Source organism: Bubalus bubalis, chromosome 8 (assembly GCF_019923935.1).
Source record: "Bubalus bubalis isolate 160015118507 breed Murrah chromosome 8, NDDB_SH_1, whole genome shotgun sequence".
In the NCBI taxonomy this organism is placed as follows: Eukaryota; Metazoa; Chordata; class Mammalia; order Artiodactyla; family Bovidae; genus Bubalus; species Bubalus bubalis.
This window is the reverse complement of record NC_059164.1, coordinates 116,426,869-116,449,743: the sequence shown is the minus strand read 5'-3', so window position 1 is coordinate 116,449,743 and position 22,875 is coordinate 116,426,869. Positions and strand designations below refer to the sequence as shown.

General features: G+C 46.6%; 1 protein-coding gene and 1 long non-coding RNA gene across 2 annotated transcripts in view; one reads left to right on the top strand and one right to left on the bottom strand.

Annotated features, from left to right (window-relative positions):
• HTR5A (5-hydroxytryptamine receptor 5A) overlaps positions 1-6,360 on the bottom strand; it is a 17,050-nt gene extending 10,690 nt beyond the window's left edge. Inside the window, exon 1 of the mRNA XM_006077322.4 lies at positions 4,849-6,360. Within this exon, the coding sequence (XP_006077384.1) occupies positions 4,849-5,592 (744 nt within the window). The 5' untranslated portion in view covers positions 5,593-6,360. The remainder of the gene's footprint in view (positions 1-4,848) is intronic.
• Positions 5,318-22,727, top strand: LOC123334855. Its single transcript, XR_006553021.2, has 3 exons — positions 5,318-5,455; positions 20,378-20,517; positions 22,561-22,727. It is a non-coding gene; the product is annotated as an uncharacterized LOC123334855 (long non-coding RNA).
• The last annotated feature ends 148 nt before the right edge of the window (positions 22,728-22,875 follow it).

Here is a 22,875-nt window from a genome sequence, read left to right as displayed (position 1 = left end):
AGAGGATGAGATGGTTGGATGGCATCACCGACTCAATGGGCATGAGTTTGAGCAAGCTCTGGGAGTTGCTGATGGAATGAAAAGCATGATGTGCTGCAGTCCATGGGGTCACAAAGAGTTGGACAAGACTGAGCGACTGAACTGACTGAAAACCTCCCACCTTACACATCCACACCCCCCATATTTCTACTCAGCTTTTCCTAACTTCCTAAATGAACTATCTTTTCTGCAGGGGGTTCCTCAGTAAAACAAAATCACATTGTAAAATTGCCAAGCAAGAAGTCAAACTTACAGAATGTCAGTTAAAACCTTGATCGAGAGCTGAGATACAGGCTATACGGAAGAATTTTTCTAAAGTGAAAGCCACTCAATCATGTCCGACTTTTTGTAATCCCATGGACTGTAGCCCGCAAGGCCCCTCTGTCCATGGGGATTCTCCAGGCAAGAATACTGGAGTGGGTAGCCATTCTCTTTTCCAAGGGATCTTTCCAATCCAGGTCTCGCACATTGCTGGTGGATTCTTTACCATCTGAGCCACCAGGGAGGCTGCTAAACTTCAGGGAGAAGGGCAAAAAACTGTTGTAGAATTTAGAATTTTTAAAGAGTACTGAACAAAATCCTTATTGTCCTAGACTGCAGATCAGCAGCACCTAGTGAAATTAATTAAAATTTCCCTTAGATGAGGAAAAATATTTATAACTAGAAGGATAGAAGAGAGAAGAGCTATATAACATGGCTATGCAAATTTAAAATGTAAACTAAAACAATTTCAAAAGCCATTTTTTTAGAGAAGATTGATTGAGGATTCAAAATTGTAAACTATATAGAAAATTTAAAAGCAGCATTCTGATATAAACCTAACAGCTGACGTATGGTCTTGTCCTAAATGGGCTCAAACCTGAATTAGGGAACTTAATAAGAAAAAAATAAATTTAAATATGAAATTGCCAATTTAGAAAATACCCAGTATGGGGCTAGACACTTCCAGAACGTAGATAATAAGGGGTCGGAGAGGGTGGGAGGTTGGAGAGAGGTTCAGGAGGGAGCGGACGTGTGTAAACCTATGGCTGATTCACGTTGATGCATGGTAGAAACCAACCCAACGTTGTAAAACAATTATCCTCAGCTAAAAATAAATTAAAAAAGAAAGTAGATAATTGATACAAGATATGGCTCTCTAGATAAAACATCAAGAAGCACGTCCGTTTTAAAAGATCTGGGTGCCTAGATAAGGCCCACAGTAAATGTAAACAGCAGAAGTAACCTTGAAAGCAGCAATATCCCCTTTTGGCTAAAAAGACGACAACCATCTAAAATCTGCCCAGTGAAGTCATCCCAAGGGAGATATTATCACCCAACAACTTCCTGTCCTTCCAAACTTCTAGGGGGAATTGCCTTTAATTGTGGATGTACAACAGTACAGCTTTCTTGTTTATGGTGTGGCTATTGAAAAGGCTTGAGGGAAAAAACCTAAGTTAATGGAAGAATTCAGTGAGAATCTTGAATAATCCTGTGTGCCAACTTGTAGCTGGTATTTCAGGATCCTTATGAGAATCCTTTCGTTTCGGTACCACAACTACACATTTACTAAGTAGAATGTGCCTCCAGATAAAATATACTGCTGTCCTTCAACATTCTCAGATTATAACCGGTCTGTTTGTGAGAGTATCTGCACTGTGCGTAATTCAGGACATCACTGGAGAAATAGCAGTAGTCCTAGAGTTCTTGCGGAGAAGAGACACCACAGAAAGACTGATGAGAGCAGAACTGAGCATGAGACCTCAGATGGACTCTCCCTGGTTTGTCATGATTTTGCCACTTTGTCCCAATGTGAACGTGCTGGGGCACACTCCAGGTGGGCTAATCCAGCCACATGACACCTGTCTAAGAACTATTGCCTGTTGAAGCCCACCCCTCGATTCAGTGATCAAGGCTTTGCCTGTGTGCCTGGGAGATATTACTCGTATCAATTAAACTAGTCAACACATCTTCAGAAGGTTTTTTTTTTTTTTAATTAAACCTTTAAACCTTATATTACCACGTGCAGTAAATCCCCATTGCTAACTGAGACCGCCCAGCATTTTTCTGCTGGTTGGTTAACCTGGTTTAGTGTCCGTCGTCCAGAGCTTTGACTGCTGCTGCCCAGCGCTGTGCTGACAAGTGACTGAGCACATCGATCGATGTGCAGTCTGAACATCAGCTCTCCATGGATGAAACTTCAAGGAGAACCAGCAACAGAGCTGAGAAGCTGAGAAACGGTCTTTCTGGAGTGAGGACCAAGAACTGGAGGGTGAGAACCATGTGCTCCTCGAACTTGGGGCGAGTCCACGTGTTCTGAGGCCCGGAGCCAGCTTTCGATGTACTGTCAGTCAAGGACATTTCGTCTTGGTGGGCTCGGTTTTACAAGCCCTCCTGCCGTGTCAGCCCCTCACTTCTGGAAGTTAGGCAGCCAGGCCTGGATTCACTCCAGTAACGCCCGACCAGCAGAGCTGCTCATACAGCTGATGTCAACCCGCTGAGAACCCGGAAAGCCCCCCAGGCCCTTACAGGTGGGAAATCCAGCTGTGTCTTCACGTCAGAGCCTCAGTTGCGGTTTCATCAGACTGTGTCAAGGGCAAGGCCTCTCTCTCTCGTATGTTTCCGGCTTTCATCTCCGTGCCTGACAGCGTTTAGGCTTTCAGTGCGCATCTGAGGCAAACTCAGAAGGTAAAGAAGCAGGGAAGAAGTGTTGTGTTTCCCTAGGCAACAGGGCTTGTTGGCGGTAGAACTGTATTTAGAAACTTCGGCACCTGCTACCACCAAGAAATCAGGAAGCCTGACTTTTAATCCACCCTCCACGGTAATGTGAGAACAAGGCCAGCTCCACATGGATTGCTTAGAGGCCTTGCAAAGCCATGGGACCCATTTTTGAAAGTTACCCGGCAGAGAAAGAACATGAAGTGGTGCTTTGCTTCTGCTGTCTCCAGACCTGAGTAGTGATAGCCCCTTTTCCTTCTGCTCCAAGCCCTCCAGGACACAAGGACAGTTGCTGTTCCCTTTTAAAGCCGTTTGGTATTGATCACAAATTGTGTTTACCTGGGTGAGCATCCTGGCAGAAGAGGATCCGTGTAAGGAGGGCTGTGGTAGGCCGTCTGCCAGGCCCCTTGTTCCTGACCTGGAACTGCGGGGGTGCACACACATGGACACTCCAGGTAGTTTGGAGGCACGCCTACTTGTCGGCATTCCTTGTCCAGTTTAGAAGTCTCATGGGCCAGGGTTTCCCAGATTTGTCCCTGTTGACATTAATTTGTCACTAATTGTTTGTTGTTCTGGCTGTGCTGTGCATCCCACCGCACTTGGCATCCCAGGCTCTGCATGCCAGGTGCAACAGCACCCTGTCCCACGTGTGGATAGTCAGAAACAGTATCAGATAACCAGACATTCCGAATGTTTCCTGGGGTAGGTGAGGGTCATTTGGGTGAGACTGTTGTTGTAGATAAAAGGACAGAGGGCCTCTCACCCCTTTTTCCTTCTTTCTTCTAGAATGATGCCCTTCCCCTTCTCCCCTGCCTTCACCTCTGGCTCCTGTAAGCTTGATTGACTGGTTATGCTTGGAATTAGCTGCTGACTCTTGAAAAACACAATCATATCACAGTGCTCACAACACATGCCTCTCTGCCTGTGTCAGACTCTTCCTAGGCAAAGATGATGTCTTTATCATCCTCTTACCTCCAGCAGCCAGCCCGTAGTACTCACTCAGTGTGCTCATTGAATTGATTTTGTTGTCCCAGAGCCGGTAACAGAGATGGGTGCTGCGTGGATTTCTGGTCTAACTTACACATGTGAATTAGGTTCAAAGGGTCACCCCTGGCAATAAGTGGGAGGGGTTGAACTCTGGTGGTTCCTGAATCTTGCATCACAGGGTCAGATTACTAAGAGTTAACAAAAAGCAGGAAAGTGTGAGTGGAGAGAAGATGGGGACTGAGCCCTCCCGGGTGCTGGAGCAGTTGCTGGGCCTTAAATGCTCCTTGCACGGAGCTGGGGAATTGTCTGCCTTAGGTTTTAATTTCCTCCCTCAGCTTTCCTCCTGTGCCAGGAGGGAAGCCAGTGGTCCCCAGCATGTGTGGTCTGACTGGGGATGGGGCTGAGGGTCTGAGGGGTAGCCCCAGAAAGCAGCACCATGGCCCATGGGAGCAGATCACAGATGCAGGCTCTGAGACAGGCGTGTGAGCAACATCTCTGATCTTGCATCAGGAGAGGAGGATGCTGAGAATGACGGTAATCCATGAGATACCACACTTTTGCAAAATTAATTGCTATAATTTGCAAAGAAAAAATTAGATGGGGTTGAAACACTAATGTGCTTTGCCTGGTATATTCCTGCCAAGTCTTCCTGCCAAGTCAGATTACCGCCCCTCTTCCCACCCTGTCAAACACCCCCTCTTAAGCACAGGAGTCTGCACGTTTATCATTTATCTGGTGCAGCCCTGGACACCAGCTTCTTCAGACATTCTAAAGGCGGTTACAGATCCACAGAATTTTCAAGCCTAGTGGAACCCTGTAGAATTCTATAGTTCAGACCCTCATGCTGCTGCTGCTGCTAAGTCGCTTCAGTCGTGATATGAGGAAATTAATAATGCATGAGCGATGGCATGCTCTGTGAGCAGAGCAAGTCAGAGCAGAGTGGGTGATGCTTTCTCTCTCCCACTTGACCCCCTTCCCTCCCTCCCCTCCCTCCCCTCCCTCCCCTCCCTTGCCCCAAAATACTAAAAATTTTCCACTTCCTACAAATGTGGGGGAAGGTGTGCCAGAGAAGAGGCCTGTGCAAATGCAAGCAAAGTGTTTTTTAAGGGTCCCTTTAACACCCACCTGCACGGTTTCGGATATGGGTGAGACGCTGTTGGTCTTCCGGGGGCCCACGCGGAGCTTTGCGGCCTTGTAGATCTTCCAGTACACAAAGAGCACCACGCCGAGCGGCAGGTAGAAGGCGCCCACGGTGGAGAACACGGTGTAGGAGGGCTCGCGGCTCACCTGGCACTCCTCGCTGCCCTCTGAGTAGGTCTCCCCCCAGCCGAAAAGCAGCGGGGCCAAGGAGATGACAGCGGAGAGCGCCCAGGTGAGCGCGATCATGACGTTGGAGACGCGCCTGCGGGCGCGGAGTGTGTATTCCAGGTGACGGGTGATGGACCAGTAGCGGTCCAGCGCGATGGCCGTCACGTTCCAGATGCTGGCGGTGCAGCAGAGCACATCGCACGCGATCCACAGCTGGCACAGCCGCCGGCCCAGCCGCCAGCGGCGCCCGGACAGCTCGTGCACCAGGCTCAGCGGCATGACCAGAGCGGCTACCAGCACGTCCGAGATGGCCATGGACGCCATCAGATTGTGCGGAACGCGGTGAAACGTGCGCACGCGGAGAATGGTCGCCAGCACCAGCAGGTTCCAGGCGAATGTGGCCGCCACCAGGAAGCCCAGCAAGGTCAGGACAAGCACCCCGAAGACGGAGAGCAGGGGCAGTCTGGGGCGCGGGTCTGCTGCGTCGAAGCTGCTGCGGTTGGCCTCTCCAGGGGCGGGGGTGGAGAGGGTGAAGTAGCTGAGGTTCGCAGGCGGGTCCATCTCTGGGTCAGGAGGCCGGCTCCGTGGTGTGTAGGAAAGGGGCGCTCAGGAGAACGCACGGTGGCCACTGTGCTGGAAGCCACTCCCGAGGCTTGTCCCCTCTGGCCAGTGGCAGGGTTTCTGGGGAGCGATTATGAAACGGGCCGATCTCCTGCATCCGTGGGAGACGGTGTGGCAGAGGGGCGGGCGCTGGGCTGCAAGCCGGCGGCAGATCTGAAGTCCTCGGAGGCTGGGGGCTGCGTCTCTTAGCCAGGGCCCGCCTAAGGGTCGCACGCCCAAGGCGCTTCGCCTCGGCGGAGACACAGCAGTTTGTTTGCCTAGAGTCGAGCGTCCCCCAAGTGTCGGGGACAAGCTGCGCGGCCCCGGGGCGTGTGGCCGCCGAGAGGGCTGGTGCGTCAGCGCAGTAGTTCTCGCCGCGTGGCCTCCCCGCTCGCCCCTTTCTCTCCGCAGCGGCGGCGGGCTGCAGCCGCAACTCCGCGATGGGGGAAGCCCGGCAGGGACCTGCCTTCTGCTCGGTCCTGGCCCCTTCCCGCCCCGTGTGGGGCCGCGGCCCCGCAGAGCCAGGGCTGGCGCGCCCACCGGACCCGCCTTATCAAACTAGGGAGCCAGCCTACGTAAAGCATCAGCTGATGAGGCCGCCTCTCGGCCCTGAGCGCGCCGCGCTGGCGCTGTCCCGGGTGCTGCCGGCTGTCCCCTCCCCGGCCCGCGCGCGCGGAGCTTGCTGCTGTCCATGGTGCTGCCCCTTCTCCCCGAAATGAGCGCCCCTCGTGGAGTTTACCAAAGAACTTTCCTTGAAATATTCCCCTAAGCACTCCACACCCATGACCTTTCTAGGGGTGGTCTCGATACCTTGAGAGGGTTCTTCGCTTTCCACAGGTCTTACTTTTAATACCTGTCTTTCGAGTTAAGCTTCCGAGTAAAAAGCTTCCCTGGCGGCTCACACAGTAAAGCGTCTGCTTGCAATGCGGGAGACCCGGGTTCAATCCCTGGGTCGGGAAGATCCGCTGGAGAAGGAAATGGCAACCCACCCCAGTACTCTTACCTGGAAAATTGCATGGACAGGGGAACCTGGAGGGATGCAGTCCATGGGGTCGCAAGGAGTCCAACATGACTGAGCGACCTCACTTTCCGAGTTAAGGGTCTAATGTGATTTCACTGGCTTTTCGGCTCTGAGAGGTTTCAGTGCCTGATCGCATGCTTCTTACGCAACACCTGGCACTTCCCTTAGAGGGTTGTTTTCCTTTAGGGAGGAAGAGCAGGAAAGCCGTTGGCTGCTGTCCTAGAGGTGCTGAGGGATTGGAGGTCGCATGTTTAGACCATTTTCTCCAAGTCATAGAGAAGTTGCACAGTCTCCAGTGAGCTCTACCACATTTGCTTCTTGTGAAGGGGAAAAACGGATGCAAGTTGTTATAAAAGCTCCATCTCACTCACAAAAAGGAAGAGGGCACTTTTAACTCTCTCCCCACACTCACTCACATAGCCACACACACAAACCCACAGTAACTGAGAAAATATCGAAGTTCCTATACAGAAGTCATGACTTAAAGCACTCACAGATAGATACATGATATAGCAAGATAAAATAACTTAAAATCAGGAAAGTGAGATGACAGAAAAGTAAGATGGCATGAAGCTTTCTGTTTTTATAAAGTGCATACAATGGGTGTCATTGAAACCTATTCATTCACAAGTGGTTGTCCACAAATGTGGTTGGAAACTTTTTAGCTATTTGAAAATGAGAAAAAGATAGGCTTCCCAGGTGGCACTACTGGTAAAGAACTTGCCTGCTAATGCAGGAGACATAAGAGACACAGTTTTGATCCCTGGGTGGGGAAGATCCCCTGGAGGAGGGTATGGCAACCCATTCCAGTATTCTTGCCTGGAGAATCCCATGGACAGAGGAGCCTGGCGGGCTACAGTCCATGGGGTTGCAGAGAGTCAGACACGACTGAAGTGACTGAGCACACACACACACACCAGATTCTGCTTCTAAGGGAGTGAAACAAGTCCCAGGAGACTGCTCTGAGAAGAGAGAAGTCCCCCCTCCCCGTGAGCTCAGAGGAGAGGACACAGCTAGGGAATGCTGATGAGAATGTTGTTCATTAAATAAAGGTTATTTGCAGAGCTGCTTCCCCAAATGTCTCCTAGAAACAGCTGACGGTGGCTGCCTTGCGCACCGCTACTCTGCATGGCTCTAGTCATGGGGCAGACGTGGTTGTTTAGAGAACATCATGTTTTTGGAGTCACAGAGCTAGTTAGAAGGAGATGTAGACAGTCTCCTTCTTTGGAAAAAAAAAGTGCTCTGAACAGTTCTGCCTTCTGTTTCAGGGGTCCATGGCTGGGTGGAATGGCTGAGCTGTACTTATGGTTAAGGAAGGCCTGGATAATGATATCTGTCAGAATAGATGTGGAAGACATCATGTGTGCTCAGTCACGGCAGTCCTGTCTCTTTGTGACCCTATGGACTGTAGCCCAGCAGTCTCCTCTGTCCTTGGGATTCTCCAGGTAAGAATACTGGAGTGGGTTGTCATGCCCTCCTCCAGGGGATCTTCCCAACCTGTATCTCCTGTATTTACAGGCAGGTTCTTTAGCGTTAGTGCTACTGGGGAAGCTCTTGGAAGACATCACGGGCTTGAAATGATACCCCACCCCACCCCCACACCCCCCCAGTCCTGCCTGGCACAGCTGTCTGTACTGATCATTAAGTGAGCAGCTGTCCAATAAGGGACATTTTGTGCAAATGGAGCATCATAAACTTGAGAATTGATGAGAATGCTCTAAGAAAGAGGAGATCCAATGGAATATTTCCAGAGGAGCCAATTTCTGTTGAGAAATCCTGTTTTATTTTTTTACACAGACACAAAGGAAAGATCAGAACGTTTCAGCTTTTTAATCTTAAAGCATGGCCACAGGTTTAGCTTGAAAAAAATGCAAACAGGTGTAAAGCTCTCATCTGCCATAAAGCACATCAGAAATGCCAGTTTTGGGGAATAGAATTTTCTTGTTTACTGCATGTAGTCTGTATCTCCTCTCTCCTAAACCCTCATTTTGAAGTCCTGATCTCTAGTACCTCTGAATGTGACTGTATTTGGAAATAGGGTCTTGAGAGATAAGATTAAGTTAGAGTGGGGCTGTTAGAGTGGGCCCTCATTGAATCTGACTTGCATTCTTATAGGAAGAGGAAGCCAGACACACAGCACATCAGGGCTGCTGGCGTACCGAGGAAAGACAGCAAAGACCCAGCAAAGAGGAGGCCATGTAAAGCCCAGGCGAGGCCTCAGAGAAGCCACACCTGGTGACGCCTTGCTTTGGGGCTTCCAGCCTGCAGAACCGTAAAACATAAAGTAAATTCCTGTTTCTTAGGTTGCTGTGTGCTGTTTTGATATGGCCCTCTGGCAAATGGATACACCATCAACAAAAGCTACTTGCTGAAAAGATGCAACCAGATAACGAACTAGGGTGATAGGCTGTGTGGTGGTTTATAGACACATCAACCAATTGTAGGACAGCTACCAAAACATGTCTTTATAGAACATAATTTGTGGCCATTCTAGCAATAATTAGATTGCAGGCTCAGTTGTCTATTGAAGTTGCTTACAGTTTGTGATTAAGCCAAAGAAGCATATAGAAGACTGCTCATTTCACATTTTCTTATTTTCTTAGTGGGAAAGTATGCATCTGTTTCATTCAAGTAGGAGCTGATTCTTAACTGAAAGTTTGAAAGTAAGAAAAATTTGGAAGTGCAGAATAGAACCTAATTCTGCTCCACTTGCAAGGATCTGATGGGTAAGACTTTTTCCTACCCTTCATAACTACCACAATTTTATGAAATCAATGATTCATTAACAGATAATCCTTCTTACAGAAAATCTGTATTATATACCAGACATTAAATGATATCCCCATGTGATCATACATCAGAAATTTCTATCGGGAATTCCCTCAATGGTTATTTCTCCAATTCCCAAGTGCATGATTGGAATACACTTAATGGCAGTGGGCAGACCCCCTGGTTCCTTGACCTGGGCGGGTAGAAGCTGTTGTAATAAGGAAGGCCAAGAGAAAGTCTCCAAAACATCTCCTCCGACCTGGCAGGCAAGACAGCAGAAAGAGCAGTACACGGCTGAGGGGAGTCCACGTGTGCTTTGGTCCTTGGTCCCGGCAGCCCCAGTGGGGTCCTGTTGGGAGACAAGGGTCAGACCTATGCTCGGTTGTGCAGGACTGCTGGACCGCATCTCAGCTAGCGTGGGGGGGCACAGCCTTCAGCGTCTGGTGGGCAGCCACTGATCCAGCTCCATTCCTATCACTCTGGAGAAACAGAGTGGCTCCGACTCCCTTGGAACAGCCAATGGCAACCAGGACGAAGTTCCTGCACCAGGGCGAGGTTAACTTTCCCTCCCACTGCCTTCAAATGGTCTGAAGGGCCCTGGGTCATCTAGACTGGTGGTTTTCAAAGTATGGTTCCTAATCCCTTCCAGTGGGTCTGCAAGGTCCAAACTGTTTTCACAATAACAGAAAGATATCGTTGGCTTTTCTCATGGTGTTGACATTTCATCAAGGGCGTGGGTGGATGGGGAGGAGACCTGCCCAGCGCAGAGTGGCCGTGTGAAGCGGCAGCAGTCAGCACGGGCCTTCCTCGCTGCTGTGCTCTCACAGGAAAAGGGGACTCTACAGCGTTCACTTATAGGTGTCCTAGGGAAGTGGAGACATTACTTTGCCAACAAAGATCCATCTAGTCAAAGCTATGGTTTTTCCAGTAGTCATGTACAGATGTGAGAGTTGGACTATAAAGAAGGCTGAGCACTGAAGAATTGATGCTTTTGAACTGTGGTGTTGGAGAAGACTCTCGAGAGTCCCTTGGACTGCAAGGAGATCCGACCAGTCCATCCTAAAGGAAATCAGTCCTGAATATTCATTGGAAGGCCTGATACTGAAGCTGAAGCTCCAATACTTTGGTTACCTGATGCAAAGAGCTGACTCATTGGAAAAGACCCTGATGCTGGGAAAGATTGAAGGAGGGAGAAGAAGGGGACGACAGAGGATGAGATGGTTGGATGGCATCACTGACTCAATGGACATGGGTTTGGGTAAACTCCAGGAGTTGGCGATGGACAGGGAAGCCTGGTGTGCTGCAGTCCATGGGGTTGCAAAGAGGCGGACGTGACTGAGCGACTGAACAACAACATCAACGCTGTTAGCCACTCTCACAGGGCTTGGCGAGTGCAAACAGAAGCCCGGAGAGCCAGGTTTCTGGAGAAGAAAGACCTTGGTACTTACTATCTTTTATTCTGCTGGCTGAAGTTACTCACTAGCCTAAAACAAATGAGCTATTGACGGTGATGAGACTTTTGAACTAGTGTATGCTAGAAGAAGAGGACAATTCTTACGTGTTTCAGCCTTGAAATGTCTTATGTTCTGAGGGGACTGAGCTTGAATGCTCAAATTACCGTTACATTGGTAAAGTTAAATTGCCACCTTGGGAGGACTCTAATGCAATGAGTAACTTCACCTCCTGTAAATACGCAAGTGTACTTTACTTCTGGAACAGGTGCAGAGGCCACAGACATTCCTAGTGTGCCTCCCCCAGCCCCTGTTTTCTCCCTCAAGTGTCTGGATGAAAGGGAAAGAAAACAGGACCGCTCAGGGAGAGGGGGGATCAGGCGGCCTCCTGTCTCCGTGCCTGGAACAGGCGGTTTCCAGCTTCCCTGGCTGGCCAGGCATACTTCAGGAAGCTGTCATTTTCTCTGCTTGGCAGTGGAGCAAGCAGCAGTGACCACGGCATTTGGTGAGGTCAAGTCTGTTTTCAGTTACCGGAGTCGTCTGGCTCTTTGAAGAATGGCTGAGGGCACTGTTGGGGGAAATCTATGCCTCCTTTGCACATAGAAGGATGTCGGGACTTCCCTGGTGGTCCAGTGGTTGAGACTCTGCACTTCCAATGCAAGGGTTGTGGCTTCGATCCCTGGGCGGGGAACTAAGATCACAGGTGGTGAAGAACGTGGCCAAAAATATAAGAGAAGAAAAGAACATGGGTTCTTGAGAATCCATGAAGCCCAGAGCTCACAGACTGGCCCTTTCTCAAGCCAGTCTCTGAGTTGCCCACACCTCCCTCCCTGACGTGGGGTGGGGGCGGGGATTGCACAGATCTTGGCTTCTCCCTCGCTTCTCATCCTGGTTACCTCCTGGGTCAGGGAGTTGATGTGGATATTCTGCAGCCTGTAGGTTTTCTGCTCTGACTGAGCACTCAGGAACTGTCTGCATACTCACTGGACACCCCCCGCCCTTGCACTGGGGCTCAGAGTCTCTCATTTGGCCTCTGTAACCCTCTGGCTGGGGGACCACAATGGAACGCGGATGCCCGAGGATTCACATCAACAAGGATACAGTTTCTTATCTGAGTCGCTCCCCATCAAAGCTGAGATGGAGACCTGGGTAATTTGGGGGGAGTTGACCTCAGAGAGCAGGAGTGGAGGAGCAGGGAGAGGGGACAGGAAGCCAGGGAGAGTGGTGCAGAGCTCCTTACAGAGCTGACACCCCAGACATCCAGCTTCCAGTCACCTGGAGATGAGGCATGCCCTTAAAGCTGGACTCACCTTAGCATGGGAGTCAAACATTCGTCCATGGACTTCTCAGTGCGTTTTTGGAATTGCCCCAGGGCTGTCAGCCTCACCACTTTACTCCTTCTGGACCAGCTATTGCGTGCAGGCCAGCTCAGTCCCCCAGCAGTAAAAAAGCCCCAGGACAGCATTGTCCAGCACACGGAGCTCCATTCAAGAGTGGCAGCCTGGATGAGGGAGGCGTTTGAGGGAGCATAGAGACCTGTATGTGTGTAGCTGAGTCCATTCGATGTTTTGCCTAAAAGCTACCACAGCGTTGTTCATCGCCTATACCCCAATACAAAACAAAAAGCTTAAAGTTTGAAAAAAAAAAAGGAAGAAAGCCCCTGGACAGGAGAGTGGGGAGCCCAAAGGAGCGTGCCGTCAGCGTCCTTGTGTGCAGCTGTGTCCACCCGTCCACAGCTGAGGTCAGAGCTGGACCCAGCCAGGCCAGCGCTTCCTGTAAAGTCACAGGCCCCTCTGAAGAGGCCTGAAGACAGTTTATAGAATACATGTGTGGCCACGCTGCAGAGATTCTCCACAGGGGCCCAGCCTGCTCCTTGGTCAGCAGGCACTGGTCTGTAATCAGACCTAGGTCTGGGAACTGGGTCAGGGAGCCTGCAGCGTCACCACGGAAGCTGGACCTGGATCTCTGCCTACCAGACCTGGACTTTTGTCTGACTAAAGTAGCCCCTCATTGGATTGAGCCTGTGGTTTACGCCATGCCTGGGTAGCTACCGTGTGGGATCCTGTGGGTCAGGAAACTTTGATGAGCTTTCTGTCCTCAAGGTCTGGTAGACAAATGTGGTCAACCGTGTCTCTGACAAATGTTTCCTTTCTGGGATCCCAATTTTTCAGTTTGAAACAGGGAGCTTATTTCAAGATGCCATTTTCCTTTCGTCCTCTCTCTCATAGAACTTCCTGAAGATGTCTGTGCTTCCTTTTACAGTGTACTTCTGAAAACTTACTCTATTGTGAAAAGTTTCAAGCATACATGAACCGGACTGAAGCGTTTAGAGTGACAACCTCCCGCACCCCCTCACTTAACTCCAGCACACAGTTCATGGCCAGTCTCGCTCCACCCTGGGTGCTTTCTCTCCTGAGCTGTTTTGAAGCAAACCTCATCATATTATTACATCTGTAATTATGTGAGCATATATCTCTACGACAGACTGTGTTAAACAACATAATCACGTGCATTATCACACATAAAAAGAGTAACACCAGTTCCTTAGTATCAAATCTCCAGGTGGTGTTCAAATTTGGAAACTTTTTAAAGTTGTTGAAATCAGGATCCAAACAGGGTCCACACTTTATATTTGGTGTATATGTCTGAAATCTTTTAAAGCTGTATCTCTTTAAACCTACCACCTTTTTAAAATTCTTACAATACATTTATTGAAAAGGCTTGACCATTTGTTGTGTACATCGGTGCATCTCAAAATTTAAAGTTTAGGCAAATCACCTAGGGATCTTTTGAAAACACAGTTTCTGGCCTTCCTTGGTGGCTCAGTGATAAAGAATCCACCTGCCAACGCAGGAGATGCGGGTTCAATCCCTGATCCAGAAGATCCCATGTGCCACAGAGCAGCTAAGCACGTGCGCTGTGCCAGAACTCCTGAGCCTGTGCTCTGGAGCCCGGGAGCCACAGCCAATGAGCCCTCGCACTGCACCTACTGAGGTCCACACACCCTAGAGCCTGAGCATCCCAACAGGAGAAGCCTCCACAAGCAGAAGCCCACACACCGCCACTAGAGAAAAGCCCACGCTGCAACGGAGACCCAGCACAGCCAAAAATATATGAAGACAATTCTAAAAATGCCGTTTCTGGTGGAGTAGGTCTGGCAGTGGACCTAAACATCAGCATTTCTAGCAAGCTCCCTTGGGATGTCCCGGCTACTAGTCCACTGATCAAACTTAAGTACTCCTTTTTTCCTGCAGTTTCAGTGACATGTAGTTAACAGGTTTAAAATGTACAGCATAATGACTTAACATATGTCATGGAATGGTGTCCTCAATAAGTTTAGTGACCATCCATCATCTCACATAGGTACCAAAGAGAAGAAAAAGAAAAAAACTTCTTTGCTTGTGATGAGAACTCTTAGGATTTACGTCAGGACTTTGATACGTAACACACAGCAGTGTTCGCTGCATTCATCACGTTGCACAGTACATTCCTAGGATGTACATACTTTGTAATGGGAGTTTATACCTTTTGACCTCTTCCAGACAGTTCCCTTCCCCCTGTGCCCACCTCTGATAACCACAAATATAATCTCTTTTTCTTTCCTTCTTTTTTTTTTTTTGCTGCACCATGAGGTGTGTGAGATCTTAGTTCCCCAACCAGGGATTGAACCCCAAGCCCACAGCAGTGAATGTGTCTAGTTCTAACCATTGGACTTCTAGGGAATTCCCTAATCTCTTTTTCTATGAGTTTGTTATTGAAGTATTATTGACCTACAACACTATGTTAGTTCCTGGTGTACAACATAGAGACTCAGGGTTTTCATAATTTCAAAGTGATCACCACAATAAGTCGTTTCCATCTATTACCATGTAAATATCTATATCTATCTATATCTATATCTATATACACACACATCACATCTTCTTTATCCATTGTCTATCAGTGGGCACTTCCACATTCTGGCTATTGTTAATAATGCTGCAGTGAACGTTGGAGTACATATATCTTTCTGAATTAGCATTTTCATTTTCTTCAAATAAATGCCCAGGAGCGGAGTTGCTGGGCCACACAGTAGTTCCTCTGTTCACTTTTTAAGGCTCCTCCACTTGTTTTCCACAGTGGCTGTACTAATCTACCCTCCCATCAGCGTGAAGGTTCTCTTTTCTCCACATCCCCGGTAATGCTTGTTGTTTGCTGGCTTTTTGATAATGCCTATTCTGGCTTGTGTGAGGCATTATCATGCTGTGGTTTTGAATTGCTTTCTCTGATGCTGAGTGATGTTTGTCTTCCCATGTACTTGTTGGCAGTCTGTTTGTCTTCTTTGAAAAATGTTTATTCAGGCCTTCTGCCCATTTTTTTAAAACTGTGTTGTTTATTTTTTGATGTTGAGTTGTATGAGTATGATATATACAAGTATATTCTTTGCGTATTAACCTGAATTGGACATATTATTTACAAATACCTTCTCTCATTCAGTAGGCAGCCTTTTTGTTTTGTCCATAGTTTCCTTCACCGTACAGAAGCTCTTCAGTTTGATGTAGAACTGTTTGTTAATTTTGTTCTTGCTTCCCTTGCCTGATGATACATATCCAAAAAAATTTACTAAGATCAATGTCAAAGGGCATACTGCCTGGTTCCCTTGTGCTGCAGTGGCTGAGATTCCGCACTTCCAATGCAGGCAGGCTGGGTTCAATCCCTGGCCAGGGAACTAGGTCTCACAAGCCGCAACTGAACAGTCTGCATGCTGCAACGTAGATCAAAAATCTTGTGTGCTGCAACTAAGACCCTGCTGCTGCTAAGTCGCTTCAGTCGTGTCCAACTCCGTACGAGCCCACCAGGCTCCCCCGTCCCTGGGATTCTCCAGGCAAGAACACTGGAGTGGGTTGCCATTTCCTTCTCCAGTGCGTGAAAGTGAAAAGTGAAAGTGAAGTCGCTCAGTCGTGTCCGACTCTTAGCGACCCCATGGACTGCAGCCTCCCAGGCTCCTCCATCCATGGGATTTTCCAGGCAAGAGTACTGGAGTGGGGTGCCATTGCCTTCTCCTAACTAAGACCCTGCAGAGCCAAAAAAAAAAAAAAAAAAAAAAAAAGAACATACGGCCTATGTTTTCTTCCAGAAGTTTTACGAGTTTTACATCTCAGTCTTTAATCCCTTTTGAATTTATTTTCGTTCGTGGTGTGAGAAAGTGGCCCCATCTGATTCTTTTGTGTGTTGCTGTCCAGCTTCCCCACCACTGTTTATTGAAGACACTGTCTTTTCCTCCTTGTGTATTCTTGCCTCTTTTGTCGTAGGGTAATTGCCCAGATAAGTGTAGGTTCATTTTTGGGCTCTCGACTCTGTTTCATTGGTCTATGATCCTGTTTTTGAGTCAGTACCATACGTTTCAATTACTGTAGATTTGAAATCAGAGAACATATCGAATACCTCCAGCATTTTTCTTCTTTCTTAAGGTTGTTTTGGCTATTCAGCATCTTTGGTGCCTTCTTACAAATTTTAGAATTATTTGATCTAGTTTTTTAAAAACTCTCATGATCTTTTGATAGAGATTGTATAGAATCTGTAGATTGTCTTAGGTGGTATGATCATTTTAACAATATTAATTCTTCCAGTCCATGAACTAGCTGTATCTTTCCCTCTGTGTCATCCTCTGTTTCTTGCATCAGTGTCTGCTATTTTACCGAGTACAGGCGTTTTACAGTCTTAGTTAGATTTATCCCTAGGTATTTTGTTCTTTTTGATGCAATCATAAATGGAGTTGTTTTCTTAATTTCTCTTTCTGATAGTTCATTGTTGTGTATAGAAATGCAACAGATTTCTGCCTATTGATTTGGTGTTCTGAACTTTACTGAATTCATTGATGAGCTCTAGTTTTTTGGTGGCATATGGAGGGATTTTTATGCATCATGTCATCTATAAATAATGACAGTTTTACTTCTTTCTTTCCAGTTTGAGCTCCTTTTACTTCTTTTTCCTGATTGCTGTGACTGGGACTGCCAATACTATGTTGAATAAAAGTGGCAAGAGTGGGCATTCACTTGTTCGTAATCTTAGAGGAAATGCTTTCACCTTTTCACTGTTGAGAATGATATTAGCTGTGGCCTGGTTGTATATCACCTTTATTGTGTTGAGGTATATTCCCTCTATGCCCACTTTGTTGAGAATTTTTCATAAATGGATATTAAATTTTGTCACAAGCTTTCTCTGCATCTATTGAGCTGAGCATAGGCTCTTTACTCTTAGATTTGTTAATGTGCTGTATCACATCCATTGATTTGTTGATATTGAACCATCCTTGCATCCCTGGGATAAATCCCATTTGATCACTCTCTTTTTTTCTCGATGAGGCTGGCTCAGAGTTTATCAATTTTTTTATAGCCTTTGGAAAACCAACTCTTAGTTTCATTGATCTCTTCTGTTGTTTTTTAAGCCTCTATTTATTTCTGCTCTGATCTTTATTATTTGTTTCCTTTTACTATTAATAGTTTGGGGTTTTTCTTGTTCTTTTTGTACTTCCTTTAGGTGTAAGGTTAGGTTGTTTGTGTGAGATTCTTCTCGTTTCCAGAGGTAGGCATGTATTGCTATAAACTTCCCTCTTGGGACTGTTTTTACTGTGTCCCATAGATTTTGAATCACTGTGTTTTTATCTTCATTTATCTCCAGATATTTTTAAAATTTATTCTTTGATATCTTCAGTGATTCATTGGTTGTTTAGTAGCATATTGTTTAGCCGACATGTATTTGTGGGGTTTTTGGTGAGAGTACTTTCTGGATCATGTTATAAGAGACACATAATAAATGGTGATAAGATTAATCAGGGTTCAGGTGAGGTCAAGCAGATCAATCCATTATAATGGTCCCCTTCAGCTTTTCACTTATCAGTTTTTTCCATTTATCTCACTTTAGGTTGCAACGTGGTGATATTCTGTAATTTCTTCTTCAATTAGTAGCTGGAATTTTTGTATAAAAAATGTTTATGAACGATTTATTTATTGAATGCCTTGACATCGGTAGAGTAAGTGATGTATTCTCCCTCTTTATTTCTGGCTGTTGAACACTTGAAGTGTGGCTAGCCCTAATTAGGATGTGCTACCAAGTGTAAAATGCACACCAGATTTCAGATTTACTGTGAAAAATGAATGCAAAATATCCCATTAATTATTTTTTATTCTGACTAGAAGTTGAAGTAATAGTATTTTGGATATATTAATTTAATTTCACCTCTGTCTTTGTACTTTTCTAAAAAAATGTAGCTACTAGAAAGACATTTTGATTCCACAGTGGCTTACTTTGGTGTTCACACACTATTTCAGTTGGACATCTCGGTGCCAGGGTAAGACAGGGAGTGTCCAGCGTCCCCGCCTCACTGATGCTGGCTGAGGGATCCAGGTCCAGGCGCCATTCCCCGTGGTTCTGAGTCCTGAGCCCCGGGACAGGACATCTGCATCAACAAAGTCACCCCAACCCACTCGTGGATTTTGTCTTTCTTAGTCTGGCGCCTGGAGTACATTTCCACAAATCTTGTCTTGAAAAGTGAAAGTTAAAGTCACTCAGTCATGTCCAACTTTTTGCGACCCCATGTACTGTACCCTGTCAGGCTCCTCTGTCCCTGGAATTCTCCAGGCCATAGTACTGGAGTGGGTAGCCTTTCTCTTCTCCAGGGGATCTTCCCAACCCAGGGATTGAACCCAGGTTTCCTGCATTGCAAGTGGATTCTTTACTGTCTGAGCCCCCAGGGAAGCCCAAGAATACTGGAATGGGTAGTCTATCCCTTCTCCAGGGGATTTTCCTGACTCAGGAATCAAATTAGGGTCTCCTGCATTGCAGGTGGATTATTTACCAGCTGAGCTATGAGGGAATCTTGTCTTGGTTTCCACCAATTCAAATTATTTAGATCTTGAAATTCTTCCCCATAAAGGTGTTTTCTCCAAAAGCCAAACTGGAGTTCTATGTAAGACCTTGTTTTAAAAATAACTGAACCTCAGGGGACTTCCTTGGCAGTTCAGTGGTTAAGACTCCAAGCTTCCACTGAAGGGGCATGAGGTTGATCCCTGGTCTGGGAACTAAGATCCCTCATGCCACATGCTGTGGCAAAAAAAAAAAAAAAAAAAAGTATTAAAAAAAAGTAAAAAGAATTGAACACCATTTTCTTTGATCATCTCTTGGGTGCCTCCTGACTCAAAGTCCTCCAGTTCCTTTAAGTTCACCTCGTTAGGGTCAACCATTCCACACCATGCTTGCTGGCAGGGACCACAGTTGGTTATTGTGCTGACAAGCTCAGGAAGATGGTTCTGCAAAACCGAAGACTGAGTCAAAGCCATGGGCACAGTTTTGCCGCACGTGCCAAATACAGGTGGTCCTAGGACTTGCTCTTTTGAATCGGTTGGAAAATCTAACTAAAACCAGAAAGAAAATACGCATAGTCCGTGTCGCGGCTGCCCCAGGCAATGTCTGAAATGTTCGCCCCGCCAGGACTTGGCCCACACGCAGGCAGGAGGGGCACTGGACCTCGTCTAGTGGAGGGTCTCTCGGCAGGTGACTCATACCCTTGTCTGATGAAAAGCCTCGGGTCCGTGTCTCTCGTCCTCATCTGGGTGCGCGTGCCTGCCGCCTTCCTCAGTAAACGGACGGTGGGGAGTTTCCGGCTCCCGTGGGGTCTGTGTTGAGTGATCGGATGTTAATTTTGCCTCTTTTAATCTTGCGCCATCTTCTCCCTGCCCCATGGAGGCTCCCACGCTCTGATTCAGAACAAGAACTGCACGCAGTCCCAATGCCCCCTTGTCTTCAGCCCCGGAAGGTCGCCCTTCCTTCCAGCTCTTGCGGGAGGAAGAGAGCTGTGAGCACATTCTTTGAGGGGCTGATGCTCATCTGAGTAGAAAAGGAAGTGAAATCGTGAAAATGGGTCAAGATCTTACATGCTATGCATGCGCCTTACTAGAATTCCCCCAAGCTTAAGCTCAGACATTCCAAGAAAGGATCTATTGGTACAGCTAAGTAAATGGTGTGTATGTGTTGAATATATCCACATATATACATAGCGTGTGTAAATATGCATAAAATATTTAAGAAATTAGACTTTGAAGTGTTTGAGTTCAAATTCCCCAAAGCCTTCAAAACCAATGTATGTCTCGCTGACATTAGTATTCAAAAAAATCACTTTTTGCCGAGAAAACATTTGAGGTTTCCATAGTTCAGAATTTAATGTGTTCAGTACTTCACTTGGAAAAAAAAAATCTGTGTAAATCAAAGAGATGGTTCTAACCATTCAGAACATGATGTCTCAATATTTTCAGTTCCAAACGCTTTGTTTTTCTTACCAGTTTTATACTGCACTTAATTGTAAAAGGGGGAAATACTTTGCATAGAAAGTATAAATTTTCAACAAAACACTTATATTTGATCAGAAATCAGTAAAGAGAAACCTGAAACTAACTTTTAACAACTTTAACCAAAATGATGTGCTGGGGATAACAGTTCTGAAACAAGTACTGGTATATTTGCCTTCTAGGTAATTGAGGCTGAGCATCCCAGAGTCCCAGAGTGGACGGGGGCGTTCGGAGAAAGTCTGTCGGTCGTAGGAAGGATTCCGCAGAAGCTGGAGAGCCTGGGACTGCGGTGGCCACGGACGGGACTCCCAGGAAGTAGCAGGTTAGAAACGAGGGAGGACGGGTCTCACGCCTGCGCTCAGAAGCTGTAGGAGGGGGGAGTTTTACAACATGAGCAAGAATACAGCAGACACGGGGACTTCCCTGGTGGTCCAGTGGTAGTTAAAACTCCACGCTACAAATGCAGGAGGTCCGGAAACTAAGATGCTGCATGCCTTGTGGTGAGGGCAAAACGTTAAACACACACACACACACACACACACACACACACACACACAGATACTTCATATGTGAAAATGGCCAAATGTCCGGTAAGTATTAAAGTCCTCAACCTTATTAATCAAAGAAATGAAAACCATACTGCACCACCACCACTCACCCAGCAGGACGGCCAGAATGAAAGAGACAGCGCCACCTCTGGCAGGAATGAAACGGTGCAGCCACTTGGGAAAATGTTTTGGCAGTATCTGTTAAACCCTACGTACGCGGTTCCTCCAACCCGGCAATTCCACGGCCAGACTATGTGTATCCAGCATAACGCGTGCATCTATCCACCAAATGGCATGTGTGGAAATGCTCGTCGTGGCACGTTCGCAGTAACGAGAAGCTGAAAACTGCTCGAATGCCCAAGGATCGCTGTGTGGATAAACCACTGTAGAGCACTTGCCAGGGACTGCGGTACAGCAATATGGATGGAGAACCCGAAATGACGTGCAGGAATATGAATGGCTCTCACAGACTATAATTTTGAGCCAAAGACAAGACACAAAATATGTGAATCTATTTATATAGACTTAGTAACGGAAAAATGGCTCTAAGATATCAGAAGTCAGGACAGGAAGCTGTGGTTTGCAATGGAGTGTAATATAGGCAATACTGTGTCTCTAGCTGGTTACACAGGTGTATCCACCTCGTCAGGGTCTTTGAGCTCTCCGAGTAGGGCTTGTGCACATTATTGTATATATAGTAATGTAATATATATAATGTAATGTTATACATATATAATGTAATATTATATATGTATAATGCTTTATATTATGCTTTAATAAAAACTTTAACAGCAGGAGCAGCTCATATCTTCCAGTTTAAAATGGTCTGTTTCAGGTGAATTACCTGCCTCCAGTACTACTTCCTGCAGTAGGATGGAGCCCGTGTGACTGTCATGAACCCATTTACTTAAAACTATCATGAACCCATTTACTTAAAACTATCAAGAATGTTACACATTGCATTCTTCATAGCAATATGAAGCTTTATCCTACTTCACTAGTCATAATAACCAAATTTTAAAGTCATAATGCTGTGTGCCTATGACAACCGCCTGCCGCTTTGTATTATTTTGCAGTCATGTCTTAAAGCCACTGTAAAGAGCCAAGAGTGCCATTGGAGCACTAGACAGAGCCAAGGACAGAAGGATGGAGGAAGGGACATAAGGAGAACCTTCCCTGGCTTCCCTGGGGGCTTAGATGGTAAAGAATCCACCTGCAATGTGGGGGACCCGGGCTCGATCCCTGGGTCAGGAAGCTCCCCTGGAGGAGGGCATGGCAACCCACTCCAGTATTCTTGCCTGGAGAATCCCATACAGAGTAGCCTGGTGGGCTACAGTCCATGCAGTCCCAAAGAGTCAGACGTGCCTGAGTGATTAACGCACAGAGAAAGGATTCATGAAGCTTCTTTCTCAGATTCTAATGAACATGTTGTAGATAAGTGGGATAAAATGCATCAGTCACAAAGCCCAAGATAAAATGGAAAGTTTCCATTTATGATCATACTATACACATATTCTCCAATACATTGAAATTTTTCTATAGGAGTGAAACACAGGACTCAATTCTACTTGCAAAACCCTCTGCTTTTTTTTTTTTAATATATGCGTTTATGCAAGTTCTCAGAGCTGCCAGACATAGGCAAATAGATTGAATAAATCCTCCCACTTAGAAATGTATTAGAATTATCCAGGACTCTTATTAAATCATTTAATCCTTGAAATGGCTGGCTGGGAAAAAGGTTGTAAATATAAATGGCTTTTGTGCTCAGTGAGGTGGTTCTTTCCTCTCCATAGTCTGATTTTTCTTTCTCCGCACAGGTTTGGAGCAGATTCTTTGTTCTACATGAGCAGGTGAGTAACAGAAGCAGAAGGATCACCAATATCCCTAACATTCACCCCTTAGAATTTTCTTACATGATACCTGAACTAGAAGAGACTCTGACATCAGGGAGAACACTCTGGGGCTTCCTCTCCTCTGGTTTTCTGTTCAGCTCATCCTATGGCCTTCTGTCCCTGACCACTAACATCCTAAGCCTTGTCTTCATCTTTCTAAGGAACAGTTTGTTTTAAGTGAGGGAAATGACTGGTTTACAGCAGGAAGGAATTACTATGAGCCCAAGTCAGGAAATCGAA